This window comes from Sander vitreus, chromosome 8, assembly GCF_031162955.1.
Source record: "Sander vitreus isolate 19-12246 chromosome 8, sanVit1, whole genome shotgun sequence".
NCBI classification, from domain to species: domain Eukaryota; kingdom Metazoa; phylum Chordata; class Actinopteri; order Perciformes; family Percidae; genus Sander; species Sander vitreus.
The window spans coordinates 9,015,392-9,042,456 of record NC_135862.1 but is presented as its reverse complement, the minus strand read 5'-3'; the positions used below and the strand labels follow the sequence as shown (position 1 = coordinate 9,042,456).

At 39.6% G+C, this 27,065-nt stretch overlaps 1 protein-coding gene and 1 long non-coding RNA gene across 2 annotated transcripts; one reads left to right on the top strand and one right to left on the bottom strand.

Moving 5' to 3' along the window:
* Positions 1-1,703: 1,703 nt before the first annotated feature.
* Positions 1,704-23,597, top strand: ptpn9a (protein tyrosine phosphatase non-receptor type 9a). Its single transcript, XM_078256682.1, has 13 exons — positions 1,704-2,223; positions 11,387-11,530; positions 14,979-15,068; positions 17,149-17,273; positions 17,729-17,834; positions 18,622-18,732; positions 19,239-19,555; positions 20,064-20,151; positions 20,470-20,539; positions 21,299-21,377; positions 21,894-22,044; positions 22,584-22,791; positions 23,128-23,597. Exons 1-13 carry the CDS (start codon positions 2,191-2,193, stop codon positions 23,316-23,318), a joined length of 1,713 nt encoding a protein of 570 aa, XP_078112808.1. The 5' UTR covers positions 1,704-2,190; the 3' UTR covers positions 23,319-23,597.
* LOC144521964 (uncharacterized) lies at positions 7,723-11,390 on the bottom strand. Its single transcript, XR_013502372.1, has 2 exons — positions 11,235-11,390; positions 7,723-8,373 (listed from the first exon to the last, which is right to left on the bottom strand). It is a non-coding gene; the product is annotated as an uncharacterized LOC144521964 (long non-coding RNA).
* Positions 23,598-27,065: the final 3,468 nt, after the last annotated feature.

The following is a 27,065-nucleotide window of genomic DNA, read 5'->3' as shown; positions in this document are numbered from 1 at the left end:
TTATTTGTTTATTACATTTTAACTTAACTTTAGATTGTTTTTGTCAAAAAATCAAATTTAAACATATTTAGTCTGAATTCCTCTTATAATCCCCAAATTCTCAGACACAATACTCTCAGACTACTAGTCCACAATGTTTTGCTCATTTGTGATTCTTATAAAAACCCAGTGAAATGTGATTTTCATGCAGCTTTAGCATAACTATTAGTCACTTTAGACTTGTAATGTGGGGCCTAGAGTGGTTCTTGTTGAACCAGAGGCATCCACACACTGTACATTAAACATCATCTTGGAGTAACCTGATTTGGTTAGACTATGAATGAGTGTATCACCCTTTCCAGCTTTTATTAACCACAGTGAGTGAAATCAGGTCTTCATCTCTTGCATGTTCAAGGCATTCAAATACTTTTTTGACACAACGTGGGCAGGACAAAGGCTTTACCAATCACATTTTCACAAATGATGACGATGTCAGCTAGTTTGACAGGAAGTCTATTGTTGCCCACTCCCTTTTCCCTTTAGTTTTCAAGCCAGACTTTCTCACGCCTTATTATTTACAGTTTGCCTATTGTAGGATCTTGTTTTTTTATGGAATGAAAATATAAACAGCATGTGAATGTACCTATAACGTCCAACCTTTTCTTACAAAAACGCTTGAAGTCAGATTAATGAATTCCCTAACTGTCTCCAAAGGCTTTTCCTTCTTTAACTACAGGAATAACAAGATGTCTATGATGTGAAGGTTATCACAGCATTGATGATTACTTTAACAACCTCATTACAAACACATCAAGGTATAAATTAAAGGCCACCAATAGTCTTGCAGAAAGTGCAGTGGTTGCACTTGAGCCAACTTCCCCGCTGAAATATATATATATATATATATATATATATATATATATATATATATATATATATATATATCAGCAGCATATAATATTTCTATGGAGACCTGCAGTGTGTTGGGTCATATTACTGTAACTTTATCATAGGTTGGGTATTTTCTGTTTCCTATGACGTCATGCAATTCCTGTAATGTGTACTGGATAATAATGTAGCCTGGGGGATGCATGAGTCGAGAGTTTCACTAATTAAATTGCTATTCTTGCAAACAACTATTGCAGATGGGCCTGCTCCTATTATTAGTTATTTCCTCTCACTTTATTTTATGCATTAGTAATGTGCAGTGATAGGTTGGAGAGTGCTTTTGTGATGTAGACTTAACGCTAATGCACAGATGTGCACAAAAACAGTATAATCTTAAACATAGACTACAGTGGCCGATGAGCAAAAGGCTATATCAAAGATCTCCTGACATGTTTTAAGACATAACATGTATTTGTCTACATACAATGACGAACTCTTGTTTTTACACTTTGGGTTCATGACATTACAAAAGTACATTTTAAAAGTCCCTTTAGATATGTTTTGCCTTTCGATAGAGCCAGGCTAACGTTAGGTTAGCGTTTCCTGTCTTCGTGCTAAGCTAACTGTAGCTACCTTCATGTTTAACTATTTCAGAGTCCTACTCCAGCTGCAAACTGACACTCAAAATGGTGATTTTTCTGCTGGTTTCCTATTTTTATGAATGAAGGCGGAGGTCGTGAGCTTTTGTCATTTTCTGATCTTAACCACCAGGGGGTAGAGCAACATGCAGAAAGAAAGCCTACAATCTCTCTCACTGTTCAGGGCTGTGTGTGCCTCCCTCACAACATAAAAGCGACGTTCAGGGCTAAAAACTTGCAATTCATGGCATGGAGGAGTCAGCGAGCAGCTGCAGCCCTCTGATCTGTGTTAGGTTGAGCAGCAGATCATGCTCTGAACCCAGTTATTATCGAGCCGAAACAAAGCCTCGATCGTCTAGCTGCTCGAGTGTATTTTTTTCCTCTTCCCTGTCCTCTTTTTCTTCTCCTCGGTGAAATCTGATACAACATCAGCGGGTTTTCTATCTAGTTTGGGTGGCAGATTCAGGCTAGTTGGCCTGCGTGTATCGCAGTCAAACAGTATCAAGAGAAAAGAAACATTCAGCTCATACTGAAGCGATTCAGATGCCTTAAACTTTGAGCTAGATGGACAACCCTTAAACCCCGTTTTTACACGAGGGACAGACACACAGTACATCTCCGTCATCTTCCACTTCATGAAAAGGACGGGTCTCGGTAAAAGGTGATCAGAAAACTGACGGGGACCATGGCAGCTACTTTATCGGCGGAGGAAGAACAGGTAGGCCTTAAGAGTCTTTATGCTTACACGTCTTGCTTTCTGTGTTTCGTCGCCCTAAATGTTCCAGCCTCGGCCCTACCTGGAGATATATTGGCCCTGAGCGCACCGAAGCGAGTGGCGATGGCAGTGCGCAATGGATTTGTTGCGAAATGGTCCTGAATGCGGAGCGGAAATATTGTATCGATTTCTGGCGCTTTATTGCTCTCGTTGCATCACTGTCAGTTCCTCTCCAGCGGCTAAGCTTAAGTGTTGCGAAACATGCCAAGCTTGCCTTTATCAGCCTCCACAGATGTAAGGCTATTCATTCCGGGGTCTCAAGAGTTAGTTATTCGTGGGCACAGACCGTGATATTACACCGGGAACGGGTTTGGGGGAGAGTTGGAAACGCTGCCTGGTTTCACATTTGGCTCATTCAGAAATCTAGACAGTATAAACTTCGTTTATACTCTCATGCTAGTAATGTGGCTTTGAAAAACCGGGTAAACTGACATACATTCACACATTTAATCCAATTTCAATGATATGAAATGCATTTTCCTTAATTTGGTTGTTCTTATCAAAGCATAGACGAGTTTATAATGTGAGATGTTTAAGTGTGTACCCCATAAAAAGCTGTGAACTCAGTTTTGACAAGTTTCCCTTTTGTTACATGCCTGGATATAAATATTAAAAACTTAGTGGCTAAAATAAAACCTATTTTAATATAGATTATGATACTGTTTTGTCAAGTCATCACTTGGCTTTATATGTTTAAGTTGTATGTGTTTAAAATTGATTTCAGTCCAAAGTTATTTAGTTCAATTTGTAGATCTTTTTTGAAAATTACTTAATTTTACTTCATTACTTACGTGATTGTTTGAAAGTCAGTTTTTAATGCCCCTTTACAAATTAAATTTTTTTTTTATTCGTAAGAAAGTTCGCAAATATTTCAATAGTTGTAACAAAACGTAGACATCATAAAATAGTCAAACTTTAGAAAAAAAAAAAAGTAAAGTAAGTACGTAAGTAAAATAGCGTTAAAAAAATGTCAAAAGTCAAAAACACTGAAACCGTCAAAAGCTTAAAAATATGATGAAACAAACGTCAAAAGCGTCAAGCACCAACTCAATTCTTGATTGGCCAACGGCACATTTAAATCAAATCATCCAACAAGCATTCTCCGACGGGGGCAAGAGAACGAAAACGTCATTTATGATACGATAATGACATAAAACGTCAAGACGTTCAGGGCATCAGGCAGCCCTTATTGTTGAACACTGATGAAGGTTATTGTTGTTGTCTATATCCTTCACGTTATACTTCCGGGATTGCTGCAGGAAATTCCACCGGCTGCTAGAGCTGGGCAATATATCGATATTATATCGATATCGTGATATGACCATGATCCACCCAAAAACATTGTAATTCTACCTGTAGCTAGCAGCGTGGCTCTACATATAGCAATAGCAATGTCTGTTGGTTAGTCCACCACTTTGGTCCAGACTAAAATATCTCATCAGCTATTGAATGGATTGCCATGACATTTATTAGACATTTATGGTAGAGCTGGGCAATATATCGATATCATATCGATATCGTGATATGAGTCTAGATATCGTCTTAGATTTTGGATATCGTAATATGGCATAAGTGGTGTCTTTTCCTGGTTTTAAAGGCTGCATTACAGTAAAGTGATGTAATTTTCTGAACTTAGACAGTTGGAACTGTTCTATTATTTGCCTTTACCCACTTAGTCATTATATCCACATTACTGATGATTATTTATCAAAAATCTCATTGTGTAAATATTTTGTGAAAGCACCAATAGTCAACACTACAATATCGTTGTGGTATCGATATCGAGGTATTTTGTCAAAAATATCGTGATATTTGATTTTCTCCATATCGCCCAGCCCTACCGGATGCATGTATTTTCCGTTTCCTTCCGCTTTCTTTGTGTTGGAATTTTAAATTGTGTGGACTTAAGAGGACTGTGGTTAACTGCTCCTACAATCTCTGCAGGGCTTATTGACACAGCTAGCTAGACTATCTGTCCAATCTGAGTTTTCTCTCACACGACTATTTTTGCAGCGGCTCTGTGCGGAGTTTAGCACCGCCCACGACAATTCTGATTGGTTTAAAGAAATGCCATTAAACCAGAGCACGTTTTCCTCCCATCCCCGAATGCTATGTGGAGTAGCCAGACCCTCCTTTAATGCGCTTTGGAGGAAGGTCTGGCAAAGCGAGACTATAGTTGTTGTAGCTGTTCGTGTTGATTCAACTTTCTGGTCAGTTTGGGAGGCTGTTTATTAGTATTGTGTAATACAGAGAGGTGTCTCTAATATTTCTGTACACCTCATTTATATCAATGAGGGTAAACCTTAAAGTTGAATCAACACCTCTCTGAAACAGTTTCCACTAAACTGAACATCATAACCTTCATAAGGGTTGGATTTATGGCAGGACTGTTGTATCAGACTGTATACATTTTTAAGTTAGGTGTAGGCCTACCTAATAAACTGGCAACTGAGTGTAAATTGTAGCATTTTTCTTGGTCTGTAGTTTACATTTGACCAGTCAAATGCCGCATTCTATTTACCTCGGAACTCGGAAGCCGGAGCTGGGAATGACGTCATACCCGAGTTGAATGCGTTCTATTTAAAAGTCGGATTTTCATTGTTTTCATTAGCTCTAGCCCGGTTAGCTATTGTTAGCAAAATTCAGTTGATAACAACGCATTATGCCGTTTTTTTTGTGCATGCAAACAGTGTAACAACATGTCTACTGATAGAAGTTGAACATGCCTGTGTGAACGACTGATTTAGTGAAACAAATAAGACAGAAGTGCTTATAACTTTATGTTACTGCAGCTTTTCACAAAAAAGTGTTGATACAGGGGGCAGCCATGTTGGATGTTGAACTCGGGCTACTGCGAGGTTGTACGAGTTCCGAGCTCGTAAATCCGAGGTCAGGGGGCGTGTTTACGACTTTGACCTCGTTAAAACCGAGTTGCGAGGTAAATAGGACGCGGCAAAAGCTATAGTTGCGTAACTGGTACCAACCATAAGAAATCCAACATGAGCAAATAGACTAGATACTGTTTTTTGTACATTTTTCATTTTGCTCTTAAAGAAACTAGTTACTGTGGGGGAATACTAATCATTGCAGTATCTAGATTTTTAATCTATGTATGATTTATTCGAGTCTTCTTCTTCGGTGCTTTGGTCACGCGCGTGCCTTCTCTTCCCGCTGACTCCTCATCATCTGGCCAGAAGAAAGCCTTATCTGGCTACTCCATTTCCTGTGTGAGCCAGGGCCCCCGCTAGGGTACCGAACGCCCTCATTACATTCTCAGCCTTGGGGGGGGGGGTGTGTGTGTGTGTGTGTGTGTGTGTGTGTGTGTGTGTGTGTGTGTGTGTGCGTGCGTGCGCACGCGGGGCGGCTCTCTCGGGAGCATACACGAGTGTAGTGTGGAACTTCATTCTAAAGGCAGCTGTTAAAAGCATTTCCACAGGACTCGGGGGAAGGGGGAGTTTATGAGTTACAGAGTGTGTTTTGTGTGCGTTTGTCATGTGCTTCAGAGAAAATGTGTGTGTTGTGTGCCTGTGTTTGTGTGTGTGTGAATTGAGTCTATTCCCAGGAAGCAGTGGAGTGGAGAAATTGGGGAATAGGGAGAGAGTGACGTCACTGACTTCCTGTTTTGGTATTGACTCATGCCAAATTGCACTCACTGAAGTGAAGCGAAGCTGCATGGCACCAGCAGTCATACATTTGTAAATAGATTAGCATTGCATCTGTAATCAGATAGATTCTGGACAGACAATGTCAGGGGCAGCCATAAATCCTTTTTATTATTATTATTATTTTTTAAATATAATAATAAAGAAAATGCAATAGTTCTGTCTAATCAAGGCGTAAACATGACACTGCAGTAACCCCCTACAACTTTCCATAACCCTTCAATAGAGTGTCTTTCTGCTGAGACATTAATACAGTCATGTACAGTATAACTCCTTCTGGCTGGAATGTGAATACAGTAGACAGTATGTCAATACTTAGACATTAATGACCAATTCCTGTAACAACGGATCATGATGTAAGTAAAACAATTTAAAAAATCCATATGTGTGCCAGTAAGCCAGCATGTACAATACCATTGCCCTGGCACTGACGCATTGTAATGGAATGCAGCTATTAATAAAAAATTATTTAGGCTACATGTATTAATAACTCAAAATGTGCACCATCAGGATGGTCTATAGAGTTGTATTAGTGGTTGGAAATATTGATACAATCTATCGCAGTTTAGGTAGTTTTGAATAAATGATCAAAATGTTCTGGAAATTCAAGAAACTGTTTTTAAAGACTATTTGACAAATCATGTAGAGCTGACTCGATAAGTCAAACATGCTACAAATTCACTGGTTCCAGCATGTCAAAATCGAATAAATGCTGGTTTTTGGAGTGTTTTGTGATAGGTCGCTGAATATCTTTGGGTTTCGTACTATTGGTCAGACAAAACAAGCAATCTGCAGACTTCTGAGTGTCTATTGTCATTTACTAGGGAGTTGTAAATGTGATTTCTGACACAGCCCTCATCTCTGTGTGGCAGCAGTTGTTTTCTAATGTCATAGTTCTCTAGGTCAGGGTCTCCAACCTATTTGGACCCATGGATATGTTTGTAGGGCTGGTTGGCAAAAAAAACAACTTCATTCACTAACTCACAGCACAGCATGTCCCTAATAGTGAACCTAATCAATTAGTTATCGACAGTCATTGTCAACACCACCAATGAACAACCCCTGACAGCAAACTGGATTATGTAATGTCAGCTGTTTATTGTTTAAATGTTTCACTCAGCATTTGAGAACGACAAACTCAGGACATGAAGACAGCTGAACCAGTAAAGATTGAAAATATAAAGACTTGTGATTACATACAGACTAATTCTGTACTTCTCCAAACCCACTTCTCAGTCTGTTTAAAATTTATGTCGGACAGTTTAAGCCAGAATTAAGTGTTTCACGAACTTTGAGGAAAACCTATCTCGCCATATCAGAACTGGAGCAAGTCAAGCAAATATTTATTCATCTTTCAGGAATTGAATAGGTCACTCTTCCGCAGTGAGTCTTCCAATGCAGTCTGGTGTGCTATCATGAAAACAAACTGGTTCATCCTCAAATTCCACTCTGGCGGATATGGCCCTAGTGCAGAAAAACCAAACAAGACTGGCTTCTCCAGGAACAGAGGGTCACTGCCTGGAGTTGGCAGCTCTCCTTAAAAGGCTAAGAGAGAGAGAGCAGCTGTCAGACCATTGAAATCTTGGAAACCCGAGTGTACTGTACCTGACAGCAATCTGACAGGAAGTTGTCTTTGGCCTGGAGGATTAACGCTTCACAGTGCAACAACAAAGAGCAGACGGCCCACATTTGATGGAATTCATGTTAAAGGACAGTACCAAGAAATGTGATTTATTCATCTGGTAAAGCAAAGTAATAATAAATCCACAGAACTACAAAGTACGGAAACAAAACCTTTTTATTTTCTTCAGAAGAAAACCTTGTTAACCATTTCACCAACTACATTTTCTAAAGTAGCTCCAGATTTAATGTATTGTTGACATCATATATTAGTCTTACTGCAGTTCTCGCTGTAAATAATTTTACAGTATCTTGCCTCGTTAGTCTTTTTCTATTTGTCTTGTTTACCAAGTTGACAGAACTTGATTTTTGCCCAATTCTAGCTTGACGCAACCTGAACAAAACCCACTTTTAGGGGACAGAAGATATTAGTCAGAAAGTCAGCCACTGTTGTTGATTGTCTGAAGCCCTGAGTCATCATCTCCTTTTGTGATTTCCACCAGATCAATTGCAACAAAATGTAATAAAAGGGAGAGATGTTTAAATACATTTTGTGGAACATGTCTTTACTTCTTGGTCGTCTTCTGTGAATGGAGCTGGCTAAGCTGCAGGACGGATGTTGAACGCTTATATAATAACATGCGGCTGTATGTTCAAAGATGGTTTCTGGCAAGGGATGTGGATGACTTCCTTGATCTCTCTCTGGCCGTCCACTGGCTCCTGGTCAATGACTTTGACCCTTTCCCAGTCGATGCTCTGGCTGGTTTTAGTCTGGTGTTCACAGACAGATGGTGTCACAGCTCTCTATTTTCTGAAAAAGACATCGCATGGTAAAAAACATTTGGTAACACTTTACTTGAAGGTATCTACATAAGAGTGACACTGTCATGAACACATGACACTAGGCCTGCACGATAAATCGTTATAAAATCGTGATCTCGATTCACCACTGTTCGCGATTTAATTTGACTTCGATTTTCTTTTTTTTTCTTTTTTGATAATTTTTTGGCCATTTTCAGCCTTTATTTTGATAGGACAGCTGAAGACATGAAAGGGAAGAGAGAGAGAGGGGGGATGACATGCAGCAAAAAATCTATGTTTGGTACTGCCAATTTGTTTTGTTTTGTCATGGTTCATGTGTGCAATAAACATTACACTTAGTGAGAAAAGAATCGTGGCAGAGAATCGTGATATCAATTCTAAGCTAAAAAATCGTGATTCATATTTTTCCCCGAATCGTGCAGGCCTACATGACACATGAACTCTAACCTTAACCATAACTTGTCATGACAAAAACCGAATGATACTTACTAAAAGAAGCGTTATGTCATAAACGTTTATGACACGTTCATGACAGTGTCATGTCACTCTTATGTAGATACCGTCAAGTAAAGTGTAACCAAACTTTTGACTTTTCCCAAAAGTCAAACATAAGATGGTATAGTAGAAAGTAGACTGAAAAGAGACACCGGCTAACACAGAGTATTGGTAGAGTTTTCTATTTGGAACTATTTTGTCATGGTAATGCACCCAGTTTCCCCTGTAACGCATGTCATTGTAGGCTCGTAATGTGCCGTTCATAGTTGTGAGGTCTGAAACATAGTCAATTTATGTTTTAATTGTCAATATTTTATGCCAATATTGTAGAATCCGCTGCGATAATAATCAGAGATCCATTCTCTACTGCACTGAAAAGCTCCGGACACAGAATAACACCCCTCCCCATGTGAATCGGATATGAAACGACCTCAGCCCTGTCAGGTGCAATCATCCCTCATCCCTTGCATGTTAAAGCATCTGAACAGAGCAGAAGCTGCAGGCCCTCCTGTCTGTGAAAGCACTGGCTTTCCTGAGGAGAGACAGTGGCATCCTGTCTCGAGGCTCAGCGCTCGTCAGTGATCGTTTTGTATTACTAAAGAGCTGTGGACTCCCAGAACTTGACTTCCTGTCTCCCATGCATGCCCCACCGCTGCTGTGCCTCACAAGAGAAGTGGGACCCTGTGTTTAAAGTGTGAGCTTTCATTGCCTCCTGTGTCGCCTTTTGACGATTCACTGGGTGCTGACTCGCTAACTCTGCGGGTGGTGGGATCCTTAGGGAGTGTATAATAAGAGCAGAGGGGAGGACAGGAAGCCCCTGAAAGACTGCTGGCTAAATGCATTAGCATGCAAGTTATTTGTAAGCTGAGTGGAAGGCCTTTATGGTAAACACATTTTCCAAATTACAAGTGCAGGGTATGATATACATTTTTTGGGGGGGGAGGGATTTGAACCAGTGTCTACAATTGTTTGATTTATAAAAATAAAAAAAAAATTAACAAATAACCACATTTTGTAAGCAAGGAAACCTTTTATCTAAGTTCCATTAGCACATTTTCAGCCACAGCAGGCAGCTGTTTTCAGTGGACAAGCTCTAAAAACCGATAGTACGCTACCTTCCCAGCACCAAATGGCAGACGGACACAGTTAGTGACTACTGGTGAACATGAGGGACATTTAGTGGCTAAAGAGCCAGATTTGGTGAGTTGGTGGAGACTCAAAAAGAGCTAAAAGACCAGATATCTCCAAATGAATGCAAGTGTCTGCTGGATGTGTAAATAAGCAACTGTTTGCTAACACTGATATTTTATCAACTTACAAGGTAAATAATGTCAGTTATGTTTCCACTGGCCCCAAGTGGCCAAAAAAGTAGGTTTAATATACACTACATTTGATTTTGTGAATACCTGATGTAAGCTTAAAAACGTATATAATATATTTAAATCTCACTTAACAATTACTATGAAACTAAATAGTAAAGACCAAACATTCAGTTGTCTAAGTTTTTTTTTTAATTTAATATGGGAGTCTAATTAATGCCACATAATCGCCAGTAATCCATTATAATGTCGTCATTTTTAAGCTCTTTTCCACTTTGCTCTTATAGTGTTCTTTTCTGTGGCTGCAGTCAGATTTCGCACAAAACAAATTGGCATCTACATCCTAGATGCACATGTGCAAGCTTTACCATCACAGTGTAATGGCCAGTAAATCATCATCTTCTTCCTGGAGAAGAAATCGGACACCAATCAAACCTAAAACCCTTTTAATTGCATTGCCATTAGGGCCATCCTTTCACCAAACATTTGTTATCAATAAAGAACTACTTTATTAGTTGATATCTCAGCACTCAACAACTACACATGACTGGCTCTACTGTCAAGTACTATTAAATTATAAGTATGTTTCCCTGTCATTATTGCAGCTTCATGTGATAAACCAGTTCAGCAAGATTCCAGCTTCTTACGCTCTTTTGCACTCACTTTATGAAAACGATGTGAACATTGTTAGCTCTAAACATTTTTTCAAAATTCCCTGTTCATCTACATACTGCCATTTACATGTGTCACTCCTCAGCTTTACTTGTTATTTTTAGCTCAACCATGGACTGGATTTTTTTATTTGGTTCCTTCATGGCTTTTTACAAAGTGCCAAAACGTTCCCCAAGATAGCTGGGGTTAACGCACGAGATGAACCAGCAAAAATTCTGTAAAACCAATTGTTTAGGTTGGCTGCACAAATTACAGTTCACACATTTAATTTTGTACCTCCCTCTGTACGGTATATACATTCTGTAAACGCACTCAGTGAGCAGACTATACAACAGCATATGAAACATTATCATAGACGTCTTACCAGGCCTTAAAATTGTGTCAAATATTCTGCGAGGCTGTAGATAGCACTTCCAGTGAGGATGTATCAAGTTTAAAGCCTAGTTCCACTTCCTTTCTGTTTGACCCTTCGATTATGGAGTACAAAGTTTGTGACCACATCTGTGTTTGTTTCAGGCTACCAGGCAGTTTCTGGAGGAAATCAACAAGTGGACCAGTCAGCATGGAGTGTCTCCTCTGTCCAGGGAACTGGCCGTCAAGTTCCTCATGGCTCGCAAGTTTGACGTCCTCCGAGCCATCGAGCTATTCCACAGCTACAGGGTAAGAAGGGACCAGAGAATCATTGAGATTCAAACTAACTTGCAGCTGCTTATGTATACACCACAACAGCAGAGCAATGGTGACATAGCACCCTCTGGTAGCCATATTGAAAGTCCTCATCTCTTAAACAGTGAACAACTTGTCCATCTCAATACAATCCAGTAGACACAGGAAGTTTGTGCACTTCCTATGTTGGTGTTGGATTTTGCTACTGATATTTAATGTTGAATGTCAGCATATCATTAGCTAACTAAGTGGGAAGTTCACATTATTATCTCTTTATAAACACCTATGAACCGCACAATAGGTCATAAAATGTAGTCAAAATTAATTTTGGTAATATCAAGCTTTAGTCTAGTCTTAGACTTTTTCAGTGTGAATTTACCAGTTTCAATTAATGTTTTTATGCCTCTGAAATTTGCAAATGAGATCAGTATGTTAGTTTGGGATATATATCTGATGTTGCCAACCCATTTTGGTTGTGCTTTCAAGTATTTGAGTTCCCCTGTCCATTAATGTGAATTTTACATAGCCCAAAAAAAGATATACATTAGCCTAGTGTCGTCACTCTGTGCAAACAACAGGTGTTTTTATGAAAAACATTTACCTTTTTTGTCTCTTTTCTCGGCCCAGCTCGAGGTCATGATTGGATGTAGGGAGACCTCGGTGACAGTGATGCTCATGGCATGAGCTATGGCTTCTGTCAACAGGTTCAAACAAAAGCTCAAAGTTGCTTGCTTTAACATTGTTGGTCAATTGGAAAGCTATAACCGAGCCAGAGGAGGCAAACATCACGAAGAAATAGTTTTACTGTTGAATTCTGTTGTTTTGGTGAAAACGTAGTTTCCAGTTTTCTGTAACCTAAATTTAGAAACGTATCTGTCTGTTTTGTTTTGACGTAGAAGTATCTACACCCACGTTGGAACAATTATCTCATTATACTGAATAGTATTTGCGTTATTTCCACAGAGCCATTTGTATTATATTAACTGCTTGTCTGGACGATTATAACACAACTGCAAAGTCTGTATCAAGTTGCTTCTGACACCTAACTGCAGTTTACTACCTTTTGTGATTATTTCAGATAAGGAAAGAAATGACTGATGACATGTTGATGAATAATGAATAAAATCAGGTCAACATGCAAATGTATTAAAAGGCCTTTTTGGAGGAGGGACAAAGAATAACAGTCTAACAACACAAAGATACAAGTTGATCCAGAGGTAGAAAGGTGAAGGTCATGTTGTAGAGCATCTTTACCACACCCACAGCACAGTAACACAAGGCCTTTTTCATTTACTAAATGTCTTCAGAAGCCCTTGCCAAGCAAGAGATCACCTAAACAGATGCACCAAAAACCGTGAGCCAGACACACACACACACACACACACACACACACACACACACACACACACACACACACAGAATTATACACCGGGCGGATATTTCAAGAAACAGCATGCAGGCTTATTCAGCTTTCCAGAGAGCTTTGAGCTTATTACGAAATAAGTATTGCATTGTCATCAGAAAAGCTCGGTTGGTTGGTACAGCTGAGGTTATGAGTGATGAGGTTAGATAAAATAAGGAGGAACATCAATTTTGACAGGGAAGGGTGTGTTGGGCCTGCATGCAAAACAATATTAAACACACAGTTTAATATACACAACAATAATAAGCGTTTATAGGTGCATAACAGCCATGCCTCTCTATTAAACATTTCTGATCTCCTTTTTGTTTCCTGTTTGTTTGCTATGCTCTTAACCACTTCCCTGGGGAGAACAGTAAACTGAAACTGGACCAAGTTTAAAAAATGCGTGGGAGTATCTATAACAGCTGGCTGTATATCTATAGGTTTCTGCTATAAGGACATTGAGAGGCCATAAGCCTCTCAACTGCCACAGCGTAGCAGTGAAAATGTCTGTTCACTCCATATCACTGAAATAGCCATTGGTGACCTTGGTGATATTATTACCTTCAAACCGGAAAATTATGATCAAGATGAAACCTCCTAGGGCAGCGCCTGTGGATCAGACTGCAGGTCTCATTTACTTTTATGATCTGAAAATAACATCTAGATAATAACATAATCAAGGCCTTCTCCTCCGAGCCACGTAATAACTACCAGGAAGTCGAGGATAATGTCTTCATTTTGTCCCTAAATGGTCTATACTGCTGTAAATGTAATTCTGGACAAATCTTAACAGGCAAATGGGTTTCATCTGCTCAAATGTGCTCGGGTTTATCCAGTGCAGCACACTGAAAGTTCATAGGTGTCTCACACTGACTAATGACCTGAATAGCTTCGAGACAGGGCAGGATTTTACCTACTACATTTTAAGTGATGTTGCTTCAAACACCAAGGTGGGTTCTTATTTCTGCAGTAAATAGTTGGCCTGCATAAACTCGACTCGTATATGAATGCCTTGACTGTGACTTTGAGAAGGATTTAGTCTCCCCTGCCACGCCACAGTTCATTTAACTCGGTTTAATGCTGCATCCGCACCGGGACAGAGGCTGGGGACAAGTAATTTGTCAGAACAAAGTAAGGGGGAAAGTTTCCAGTGAAGTGTTTGGTCATGGAGGGACGTAAAAACAGGCCAAGCTGGCATTAAAACTGCGGTGGTTGGTCGTGCGAGTAGGGCCTGGCAGGAAACATCAGTGTTTTTGTGTTTTTTGCTGTGTGTGTGTGTAGTTTCAGCTAAGACTGTAGCTGCATTTTAATAAAGCATGTGATTGTGTAATTTATACACTTTCATTCTCTAGACATTAAGTCTCAGTTGTCAGGTCCATGTCTTACAGTAAGGCTGTAGGTCCATTTGCAGAGCTCTGATATGGCATTACTTGGAATATGGCCACCCTGCTTAAATACAGTATATGTACATGTTTAGTCTTTCTTTTGTATTTGTCTCCATTACCAATAACACAAGTTTGATGAAAATAAATCTTAAAAGAACAAGGAATAAGAGAGCAGCAGTATGACATCGATAGAGGCAGTTTCTATCATGTCTTCTCAATCAAATGGAAAAGCCTCTATGAAAACCAAACTTTTAAAATCAGTGTAACTGAAAATATGGGGAAACTATTTGGGGTTTGATGACTTTTCCTCCAGCTAGGCAAGGTTCATCCTGTATTTATCACCGATAAAGTTTATTTGTATACCCCCTTAAAACCACAGTTAAGGACCCACATTTTTTTCAAAAGAATAAGAAACCGTAAATGTAAATGACACCTCCCATGCTTGGCTCTTTCAAGTTGTTCAAGTCCCACTCAACCTCCTTGGGGGGGGGTTGGAAAAAAGGAATGGAAACTTTGCAGAGAGGGATCCTCTGGCAGGAAAAGTCAGGCGGGTAATTCTCTATTGTTCACAGAGAGGAATTTACCTCAAAGTGACAGCCTGTTATAGTTACTCCACAGCCTGACTTCACCTGCTGTGATCTGTTTTCTTCAGGAAACGCGTCTAAAAGAAGGAATCGTCAGACTTCAGCCTCAGGAAGAACCTCTGCGCTCGGAGCTGCTCAGTGGAAAGTTCACTGTGTTGGTAAGAGTGTCCTTTTTTTAATCTCCTCTACATTTGGCATCCCTTAAATGGAAAAGCTCAGTCTAATGTCATATAACAGAACAATTTAAGGATAAGGCAGGCAAAATTCTATCATTTTCCTTATTATGAACAAATCAAATGAAAAGACAAAAACCAACATTGACTTAATCCTTTTGACAAGTATTGTGTGTGTATCCAAAGGCTGATATAGCTTATTCCTCCATCCCATAGACCACTGTTGTCCAACAACTATTGAAAACGTGAACAATGAGACAGATTGTTGCATGTTCTTTCATTATTATGGTGAATGGGTGCTGTAGTTTTTTTTTGTTTGATCACACATACAATGTCTTGATGTCATGTATGCTTACTAGAGCACCAAATCTGTATTAATTCGCAGCTGAAAATAGTCCCCAACAAAAGATCTATTTACTGCTACTGTTTGAGTAATGTTGGCTAAAAAAAACTGCTGTGCCCAGCTCTTTTAGGAAATTACTAAGCCTTTCTTTTAAAACTACGATTTGTTGTCAAGAAAAATACAGAATAATACCAGCCTTATCCTTAAACGTTCAAATTTGGCCGTTGCTTATCACATTAATCACATATTTGTGTGAGTATTGTAGTAAAAGGCTGCTACTGTTCTTGGTTTCAGTACATTTCTGTCTTTTCTGATAGAATGATGGGGGTTTAAACACGCTTCAGTTCTGTCCTGAATAGAATTACTCAGGCTAACAAAAATATTCCCTATTCAACTCTTTAAGATTGTTGGGTTGTTGTTGGGATGTTTTTCCTCTTCCACGTGTTAACTTTCAGAAATGTTGGTTCTTCTGGACTTGGGAATCAATCAATCAATCAAGCAATCAATAAGTTATACTTCAGAGGATCCCAACTTGAAAGCATCTCACTTTTCATTGACAAGATTTAGGGCTTAATGTACAAATTCTGAAAGCAAGTTCTCATAATGAGGATTTAAGTCTTTTTAAGGGTGCAAGTTATTGATTGGCGTGCCAATTGGATTTCCTGTGCCAGATAAATTCAGCCTTTTGTCAGCCAAATTACAACCATAAAAGATGCCCCCCTTCCAGTACACACACTCCCACTCTCTTGTATTTCCCTTCTCTCTTCCCCGTTAAAGTGTCACAGTGGCATTGATGCCGCACATCCTTTTGTCTGACGTCGGAGGTCTCCAGCCTCAGCAGCGGGCTTCATATCCTGCCTGAGGTATTTTTAGCAGCCCATGCCCGATAACGCAGGCATATTTGCTTACAAAGTCAAGTCAATTTATTTATAGAGCACATTTAAAACCAACCTAGGCTGAACAAAGTGCTGTACAAAGTTATATTATGTTATAAAAAACAAAGGAAGACAATAAAAATATAGACACGGTGATCATACAAACAACACACTTCTACACAAATGTCCCTAAACTAAATCATCCGCCAAAGAATAAAAATGTGTTTTAAGATGAGACTTAAAGATCTTGGCAGTAGAGGAGGACGGTTCTGAAGTGTCTTCGGACAGCGGCTTCATTCAAGTGAAGAATCTCAAGTTCTCTTGACGCCAGCAGCCTTAATACTGATCAGGTTTGACATGAACAATATGTCATGTTTCCCTCCTCAGGAATTAAAAAGAGCTGTCAATACTGACAAGAATTGTACCTCCTGTTGAATTGTTGACAGCCCTTTTTGTTGGCTGGGTGCCAGTCACCAGCATATGAACTTAAGTGCCCCCCTGTGGTCATTGTTCATTCTTGATTTTTACAGAGCGTCCATTTGGCTTCCAGTTAAAACCAGGCCCAGTTAACTCCTACAAGTGGCTAAAAGTACCACATGGTTTATATGAAAAACACATCTGTCAATATACTGGTAACATTTTCTTCAGATATCGTAATTTATGCATCTAATGACAATTTCAATGATAGTTATTGGAGATGCAGGAAAAAGTAAAGAAAACTGAATGAATATGAATGCTAATATTGTCAACAGTTCAGTGCAGTTTGAGTTGGTAGTACCAAGGGGGCCATTTTATCACACTAGGTTGAATGTTGGTATAACCTGTGAACCTGTTTTGTGTATTCCAGAGTGTGCGGGATCCTTCGGGGGCCTCCATTGCCTTGTACACGGCCAAACTTCATCACCCGAACAAGACAGGCAACCATGTGGTGCTTCAGGCCCTCTTCTACCTCCTGGATCGGGCCGTGGAAAGGTGAGGACTGTGGGTTTTAGGTAGATAGTCTGAATATAAAATAAGTTGTAATAAAATAGCTACATTTTTGTTGGAAATCATTAGTGAAATGTTATCTGATCAATACTGGGCATCCATTTCGCCCTAGAATAATATGTCCTGCTTTAGCATTGGAATCTGGTGCAGATATACCAAATATGTCGCCCAATTTATTTCCAAGTGGGTTAGTTTTCTTTGAGGGAATCCTGGACATGTAATACCAATTTGGGCTTTTAATTTGACTACTAAGACAGCTTTCACCGTCTCCCATGGTATCTATACTGTATTTGAAGTTCTAAGTGTTATTTCAGTATGCTGTCTATTCCCTGAGTTGGATGAAAGAAAACGTTTGCCTGCATAAGTTAGTTGTTACCTGACCTGTTTGTTAGGATGTCTAAAACATTAACAGAGAAGTATTAATGTCTGTTTACCCGCAGCTTTGAGACCCAGAGGAATGGCTTGGTGTTCATCTACGACATGGCGGGCTCCAACTACACAAACTTTGAGCTGGACCTGAGCAAGAAGATCCTCAACCTGCTCAAGGTTGGACTTACAGTGCTGCATTTTACATATACACATACAAATGTTATGTGAACTGTAAACGCCAAAAAAAAGACAAATATCTGAGAAAATGAGATGCGTGATCCTGAGAAATACACAGTGTAATATTCACAGGATTAGATGTAAACTTACTTATTGTAAACAGTACTACGTATATTGAAAGGAGGTAGGTTGAATTATCTGCCATTGTTGAAAATGATTCACTCCTTCCCAGGGTCAGGTTAATACATTACTGTAAAGTTATGTCTTCCATTCTGTGAAGAAGCAGATTGATTAAAGCAGGGTTGGTGTCTTCACAGAATTTCGAGCCGGTCCAAAGGGCAAGATGAATGGCTCACTGACTGGGTTGACAAGCATAAGAATGATTTAACCCATACAACATGGCTGTGTAAGATTTAGGCATACTTGCAGGTACAAAATAGGCACCACTCTAAGTGATTTGTGCTTTAAGGAGTAAATAACGCAGGCACTTATGTGGCCACATCAGCAAGAATGACATGCATTTCGTGCCGACGTATTGATTTAAAAATTGACTGTAGTAGTAGAGTTGTGCTCATCAAATTCAGAAGAACCTGTATATAAAATATATAGTGAGGGTGAGCTTCTGTGATTGCTCTGTCCAAGTCGTGTTTTGAGGATAAACTACTTTTATTTCAGACCCAGCATAGTAGAACAAGATTGTCTAAATCATGACTTTCAAAGAAGAATGAAATGCATCCTGTTGAATCTGATATAAATTGTAGTTTGTTGTGCTGTCGCTCTCCACCAGGGGGCGTTCCCTGCCAGGCTGAAGAAGGTGTTGATCGTTGGGGCCCCTGTTTGGTTTCGAGTGCCCTACAATCTGCTCAGCCTGCTTCTCAAGGAGAAACTTAGGGAGAGGGTAAATGGAGGCGCTAATTTTCTAATACCTGCTGCATGTTTACGATGATCCTAATTGAAGGGTTTTGAAAAATTCTGTTTAGTTTATTTGGAGTAGCACATATTGAGTGAGCAGGGAATTCAGTGTCATTGATTGTTGCAAGTGGTCATTTGATTGGGGGGGGTTCTCTCGAACCACTTATCCACCCTGCTGCCTCATCCCTGGGATGTTAATGCTTGAATCACAGGAGTCCCCACCATCACCCTGCCACACTGTCCCTGAAGAATTTCATTAGTATGGATTTCTTTGGAGTCGCCTGATGGTCTACTGTAAATTGTGTTTTAGGATTATTCATAAAAAAAAGAATAAACCAACCAACAAATACTCTTGCATTAAAAAGGGGGAAACAAAAAGAATACTGAATACCATTTGTCAGCAATTTCACCCTCCACCAAAGGATGCCAGAGTAAACTACATTTTTTACTATGTTAATCACATCTGTCGATCCCTTTCGCTTCTAACTCCAGGTTCAGATGGTGAAAATGGCCGAGCTGCGCCAACACCTCCCCAGAGACTGTCTCCCCCAGCACCTCGGCGGCCTGCTGCCTCTGGAGTCGTACAGCTGGAACCAGCAGCTACTGGCGGGCCAGAACGGCCGTGTAGACCCAGTGGACGAGCTGGTGGGCATCCCCGTGGAAGACTCTTCCATTCACGTCCCCGGACCCGAGTCCATGCGCCCACAGGAGCTGCTGACACACCTCGGGAGGCTTCAGCGCTCAGGCATCCATCAAGAGTATGAGGAGCTCCGCAAAGAACCACCGCCTGGAACCTTCCATTGTGCACAGTGAGTTTACAGCAGCAGACATTCAAACCTGCTTCAGACTTCACGGATCACATTTAGAGTATTGGTGTTTAATTACAAAAATGGGATCATTACTCAAAACAAGGAATTATTACACAATTCTCTTACTTGTTACTTTTTGTAAAAGCAATTAATTAGTTTACTTTTCCCCTGGGAGCAATAGAGTGACTCTAAAATGATTGTCCTAGTTTAGGTTACTTGTGTTCATTGGGTGAATATTCCTTGTGGACCTAAGCTCACACTACTAGCAGAAGCAGACAAAATGATAATCAGTTTTGTTCTGATTAGTCGATTTTAAAAGAAAATGAATCTGCAACTAATCATTTTAGCATTCAAGCAAAAATGCCAACAATTTGATGGTTTCAGATTCTCAAATGAGAGGATTTTCTCTTTGTCATGTATGAGTTGGCTGTATACAACAATCAATCCGACTACCAAGCTGGCTACAGTAGTAGTGTCATTAGTACATGTTGGTATTATTTGTTTACAGATCAGCTTACAATCAGGAGAGGAACCGCTATGGAGACGTGTTGTGCCTTGATCAAACAAGAGTTCGTTTGAAAGCCAGAAGGAACGAGGTTGGTGCTTTTTTTTTTTTTATCTGCACATTACAGTTGTCATTCATATGAAACACACATACTGCCAGTTCCATTCATGATTACTCACAGCTGCCAAGAAATGTGCTAAGGTTCAACATTTTGATTTACAGGCTAGCTGGTATTTTTCCAGAAAGTGTAACCAGAGTATTTTTTCATTCTGTTGTTTACTAAATAGTAAATACTCCATCCGGCCCATATAGACAACTGAGCTCTACAGTCTCATTCAGGTCATAGAACAATTCCCCTTTTATTGTTTTCTTGAACTGACATGATAAACTTCCAATTTTGTTCCCACAGAGATCAGACTACATCAATGCGAGCTTCATGGACGGCTACAAACAGAGGAATGCATACATTGGTACTCAAGGTATGACAACTGTCACATATTCTTAGTTAATGATCTGTGGATGGCTGAAGTATTTAAACATATTTGTGTGTATAGATGGGATACATGGATGGTTACAAACGTACAAGAAAATAAGTAATAAACAAAAGATCAAATTAATCAAAGTGTGTGTGTGTGTGTGTGTGTGTGTGAGATAATGTGTTGTGAAATGATTTTTTTGTAAAACAACCGCGTGGGTTTGCTTGGCAAGAGGTCAAATAGACAGGATGTTGTTTTTTGTGAAGTGCTAATTTTCTGAAGATATCTAGGGAGACTTTCTCAAACAACAATGCACTCTGAGGTGAGATTGCAGAATTGTTAGCAGTAAATGAAGAGTTGGGCGCCTGGGTAGCACACCTGGTAGAGCGTGTGCCCATATGCAGAGAATCGGTCTTCAACGCAGTGGCCGCGGGTTCAGTTCGGACCTGCGGCCCTTTGCTGCATCTCTGCTACTCTCTCTCCCCTTTCATGTCTAGGCTGTCCTATCCAATAAAGGCCTAAAATGCAAAAAAGTAATCGAAGAAAAAGCAGTAAATGAACAGCTGAGAACGGGGAAGGGTGTCAAGTTTATTTTCACCATGTCCAAAAGTAATGGATGTCTTTATTAGTGTTTGGTATCCGTGTATAGTATCTTATTAATCTGCTTTGTCATGCAATCAAATGGATATGCACCATTACACTGATCACTGACTGAACTGAAGTCATTTAATATGCTTTGAATCTCCTGTTGTACTTGTGAAGGACCACTGGAAAAGACCTACAGTGATTTCTGGAGAATGGTCTGGGAGCAAAACGTGCTTGTTATCGTCATGACAACCAGGTAATTTAGGTTGATTTTTAACAAATGCCAAATATGAGTCATACTTCAGTCAAAAAAAGGTGTCCGTTTTTCCTCTTTAAGGTTAGTCTGAATTAGAAGTGGTACTTAAAGGTGCACTATGACTTCCTGCATGGTCACTTCTGTTGACGTTCCAAGTAAATTCCAAACAAACAGAGCTCGCCCCTCCCCCCATGTTTCTATAACTGTCATGACTGACTAACTGTCACTAACCCCCACCCCCTCCCCCAACCATCTTGTCGGTGATTGGCTGGAGTGTTTTGTTGTATTTTGGTGCCTATCCTGTGCCTCTAGTGTTTGTTTGACGTTTACCACCCCTGTGTTGTCTCCCGAGACCGGGCTTTTTCACAGTGTATTCAGGGGGCAGGCAGCTAGCGGATCAAGGACAGATGCCTACGATTTGAGACAAAAATGAAATTGCACTGAAACCATGCAGGAACTCATAGTGCACCTTTTTTAAATGTATTTAATACAGTATGTCCTGTCTCTGTGCTGCAGGACAGACGAGGGCAGTCGGAGGAAGTGTGGACAGTATTGGCCTCTGGAGGAAGGGGGACAGGAGGTCTATGGCCACATGGCAGTGGTTAACCAAAGGGTGGACAACCACACCCACTACAACCACACCACCCTCGAACTGCACAACACTGAGGTACAGCCATGGAGCACTGCGAGAACATGTATTGCAACAGGAAAGAGCATACCGGGGAGGTTTTTCATGTAGCGACAATATTCAGTTCGTCAACGAACAACAAAAAGCATACTAGTTGCAAACATGCATAGAAAAGTCAAGTTTTGGCCAACAAATTGCTATAGTGAGATCCATATTTCCCTCTTTGGGCCAGATGGAAGCAGGATAAGTAATGTAGCCCAGGCATAGACAAAGTCTTACAAAGTGTTAATTAGTCAAATGTAGAGGTGCTGGTAGGTTTTATTTTATTTATTTATTTATTTTACTTTGCACAGAGCCAAGCTTGTTTCTAGTCTTTACTTTATGCTAAGTTAAACGCATGCTGGCTCCATCTTTATATAAAGCGTACAGACATGAGAGTGGTATTGATTTTCTCATCTAACGCTTTGCAAGAACGCAAGTAAGCATATTTTCCAAAATATCGAACGGTTCCTTCATCCATATTTCAAGAGTGTGACGTACAACAAGCATACCCCTAATAATATTTTGTATCCATTCAGACATGTGAACAGAGACAAGTGAGTCATTTCCAGTACCTCAGCTGGCCGGACTATGGCGTTCCCACCTCAGCAGTGACTCTCATTGACTTCCTGGGAGCTGTAAAGAGACAACAGAGGAAAATGGTGAAAGCTTTGGGACTTCAGTGGGCAGGCCACCCACAGGGACCCCCAATGGTAGTTCACTGCAGTGCAGGGATTGGGAGAACAGGTGAGATCCTGAGATTGTATTTTTTCCAAAATAAAAGCTTGACATCCAACTATTGCCATTTTTCATTGTCTTCATAAGATTGTTTTCAGATCAAATATTTATTTTGTTAAACGCACACATTTCCAGAACTGAAAAAAAGGTTAGACATCCAATTGTCAAATGTTATATTATGAGCTTCAAGGCTCGGGTAATCGCAGAGTGGATGAGATTGTGAAGGTTTAGACCAAATTTCAACACAAAGACTTAATTTGCCTAGTTTTTAAAAGACTGTAATGACAGTGCTTCATTGTCCCTTCTTAAAAAGTGTCGCTGCTAACGAGGTCCTGTTGTTTGCAGGTACCTTCTGTGCCCTGGACATCTGTCTGTCCCAGTTACAGGACGTAGGCTCACTAAATGTATGCCAGACAGTGCGACGCATGAGAACACAGAGGGCCTTCAGCATTCAAACCCCGGACCAGTACTACTTCTGCTACAATGCCATTTTGGAGCACGCCCAAAGGCAGGGCCTGCTCCCAGCCAATCAGTGAGCTTCAGCCATCACTTTACCAAATTAATCCATGAGCCCTGAGGTTTCTGCAGTCAATTTGTTAACCCCGAGCTGTGTTGTGTGACCAATTTGTGAGCCCAGGAAAGTTATCTTCCTCACAGAAGCTGTCTTTTGAAACTAGGCAATTCTTTGACAAGCCAGACCAAGACAAGACAGTGACAAAAAAAAGGCTTCAGTGTTGACATTATGATGTTTCAATGTGATAACGTTCTCGCTTTGAACAATGTGACGTGGTTTATGCCAAACATATCTCAGACAATACGTGGTAGCGTGAACAAACTGCTCCTGTGTTGTGCAGTTTTGTGGGCTGGTCAGGCACGTTGGGTGAAGTGATCGAGGTTATGTTCACTAACCTTTTTTATATTTATTTGCAACTTTCAAACTGGTGGTTTAGGGGACCTTTTAAATGGAGTACTTCACCCCAAAATAAAACTTCAACCATTATCCACTCATCCCATATCAGTTAAAACTCCACCAAAGTTTGTATGACTGCAAAACAGTGATTTTGAATTGTATTTCAGTCAAAGCTCTTTAAATGCTAAAGTTAACATAGCCATTGTGTGCCAAACAAAATGATGTTGAAAGTTGTTTTTGTATCCAAATGAATGCCCCGTAGGCATAATTACTGTACACAAAAGTAAAAAATGATCTTGGTCAGATGCATGAAGTAAGCACTAAACTCAATTTAATAGTTTTGAAAAGAGCTAAAGATGGAACAACAGAGGCTAATAACGTGCTTTTTTTATGCACAAATGTATTTTTTTGGAGTTTTAAGTGACATGGGCAAGATGTAAGTTAATGACACTATTTTGGGGTGAAATGATCCTTTTAACTAAGTACACCATTTTTTATTTTTATTCCAAATGGGGAGCTTGACCACTGTCATCCAACAATAATAGTTTTTTTGTTAGGTAACCGTTTTTACACCTCCTGTGTCCAGGAAATATTGCGTATTGCATTTTTAGCACATGGTATATGTCATGTAGATGGTACGAGCCAGTCTCAGGAGTGTCGTACTGAACACGAGGTGAAACTGCTCAACCGGTTATCAAAAAATGATTTAGTCAGAAAGTCTTTTGCCAAGAAGTGTTTGTATTCCTTCGAGATTGCATGATGCAGTCTCCTCAGCCTTAGTAAAAGAAACCCTGAACGGCAGTGAGACAGTGGTGAAGCACATCCAAAATGAACTGGCTGTAAACTCCTAAACGGCCGTTAAGCCCCTCTGTACTCTTTAATTAAATTGCTGTCCATGTGAATTCCTCTTTAGTTTTTTTGTTTTTCCAAATGTATCCACTGAAAGCCTGACCTTCCATCTCACCTAAATATTAAGATTTCCTGACTTGCAGTACAGACAGTGACCAATGTCTATGTGGCCACCTTTTCTCACTCGCAGTGCCGTCATGCTTTAGTGATCGTGGGAAAGTTATCGCTTAGCGCCCACACACATGCACACGCACACACATTTAGAGCAGTCTGCAGTGACTATGCCATTGAAGTACACATCTGTGTACATCTGTGGAAGTCATCAGTTAAGACCTCATGAGTAGTGCAATCCTTTTTACACAAACATGTCTTAGCACTTTTAAATAACTATTCCCAATGTGCTCTGAGATTAGTCATCATTGGGATCAGATCTGTAGGTCTGCATGTGATGCTGGGATAACTTGATTGTTAAATTTATTAATGCTGAATTTTAAAACATTTAGTGACATTTTGGACTTACTGTAAACATCTGCATAGAGCTCTATTGGGACAAATCAAGAGGATTTTACAGGGAACCCAGAAATTAATGATAGAATAGCTGGATAAGCATGCACAATTATGTGCCTACACTCTAGAGTCCTTCTTGGGCACTAGAGTCAGAAATTTTGTCTGAAGTTTATTCTCATAATTATTTTTGTGTTACTTTAAGTTCTACAGACTGTGGTTGTAATCAGTGCTTTCATCTGGTCCCAGTATCTTGCCATTATTATAGTACATGTACAAAAATGTGTCTGTGTTATACGTTGCATTATGTTGTTGCCGGGTGAAAAAAAAAAAAAAAGTGTTCTTTGCTACATAATTCATATTGAATTTGCTTGTAGTGAAGCATTTTTAAGTCTGCCATCCTCATGCACTCTGATTTTAGAATTATTTTTCCTTTCAATGATGGACGCAAAATGTGCCCTATTTTTTATTTTTCTATTATATTCAACAACTGTATTCATACGATTACCCAGGATATACAGTTATCTACATTAAATTTATATTTGATCTATTATAACCTATTACTTTATCATTCGTTTGAGTATTGAATAAAGCTATACTGTATTAAATACAAACTATGTCAACGTATACATTTGTAAAGCTGTGTGTTTTTTGGCTTACTAAGCTGATTTAGTTCTCTTCTGTGTTATTGGGAATGTACTGTCATGTTTCTCATTTTCCAGTTAAATGTTTGTTTAGTATGGTCATTTCAACAGTTTGACTGTCTCTTATACTATCATACATTTCTTCAGACTTCTCTAAAAGTAGAGTATATAAAAAAACAATGGTGTAAACCTGTAAAGAACAGAAAAATATAACGAAAACATGCACATATATGGGGAGATAAGTCAAATCTAATGTCACAAAATCAAAAGGGGGCAAGATGAACAATGTGTGAATTGGGTTTGTGTTTTTAATAAGTAACTTGAAAGTATCTTTTTTAATGTGAAAGGCATCGCTCGTAAGACGAACCCACAAAGAATTATGACCCGACTGCAGTTCCCCTCAGCTCAATGGTGTTTGAGTGTCTTTCAGCTGGTTGTTTTGGTCTTACGGCCCACAACTTTACTGTTTTGATTCACTCTCGCCACTCTTGTAGTGTTCTTTTCAAAAGGCAGATGTTTTCAGTGAAAGCTTGTTATTAGTTTATGAACATAGTGGAGCATTCAGCTGCTAAAGAGCTGCCTATTTCCCTCGAGTTGGAGGAAACCAAAACAGAGCAAAAAGGAGTGAATATTGAACTTTGGCGGGCGTCTAAAAACACAACTTCAAATGAATGCTAAAGTTGCTCTGTATCTGCTGGTTGTAAAGAAGAAAGGCAACTGTTTGCTAACACGGTTACAGTAAAACAATTTATAAAAGTAATATGTTCATTTTGAGTTTACAGCTGGTTCCGCTGCAACCAAAGAAATCAATTACTGCAGGTTTAACCCTTGTTGTCTTCCTGTCGACCGTGCAACTTTTTGTTTTTCTGGGTCAAAATGTAAATTCTTTTTTCAACGTTTGAGGGTTTTTTTTGACACTTTTGTTGCTTTTCCACCTATGTTTTTGTCACTTTTTTTCAATGGTTTTTTCCTGCACCTTTTGTGTGTTATTTTCCCCACGTTTTTGAAGCTTTTCCCGACATTTTTGTCACTTTGTTCGACGTTCTTTTATATAAAAAAGAATTCTCATGCTATGAAAGTGAATACAACTTGTGAAGAGCGTTGTAAGGAGCCATCCACGTTATTTCTTTTGAAAATTTGGTTGAAAGAAACCAAAATTTCTGATAAAGAAACTTTTTGAAAATGGGTCAAACTTGATTTGTTGAGAACAGGAGGGTTAAAGAATTAGATCAGTTGAGTTTGTCATTTCAAGCTTTCTACACCGAATCTAACCTAACCATATCCATCTCTCATTACAACGCTAGATCATGATTGCAGTCATTTCAGCTGACAGCTCAAGGTCCAAAACATCTTTTCTCTTAAAATACAGAGCTGGT

Excerpts from the sequence above, each read along its gene's own strand:
- ptpn9a (XM_078256682.1), top strand. The coding sequence starts at position 2,191 with ATGGCAGCTACTTTATCGGCGGAGGAAGAACAG. Across the intron at positions 21,378-21,893 it reads GTTATCGTCATGACAACCAG|GACAGACGAGGGCAGTCGGA; the intron begins GTAATTTAGGTT and ends TCTGTGCTGCAG. Across the intron at positions 22,792-23,127 it reads TGCAGGGATTGGGAGAACAG|GTACCTTCTGTGCCCTGGAC; the intron begins GTGAGATCCTGA and ends TGTTGTTTGCAG.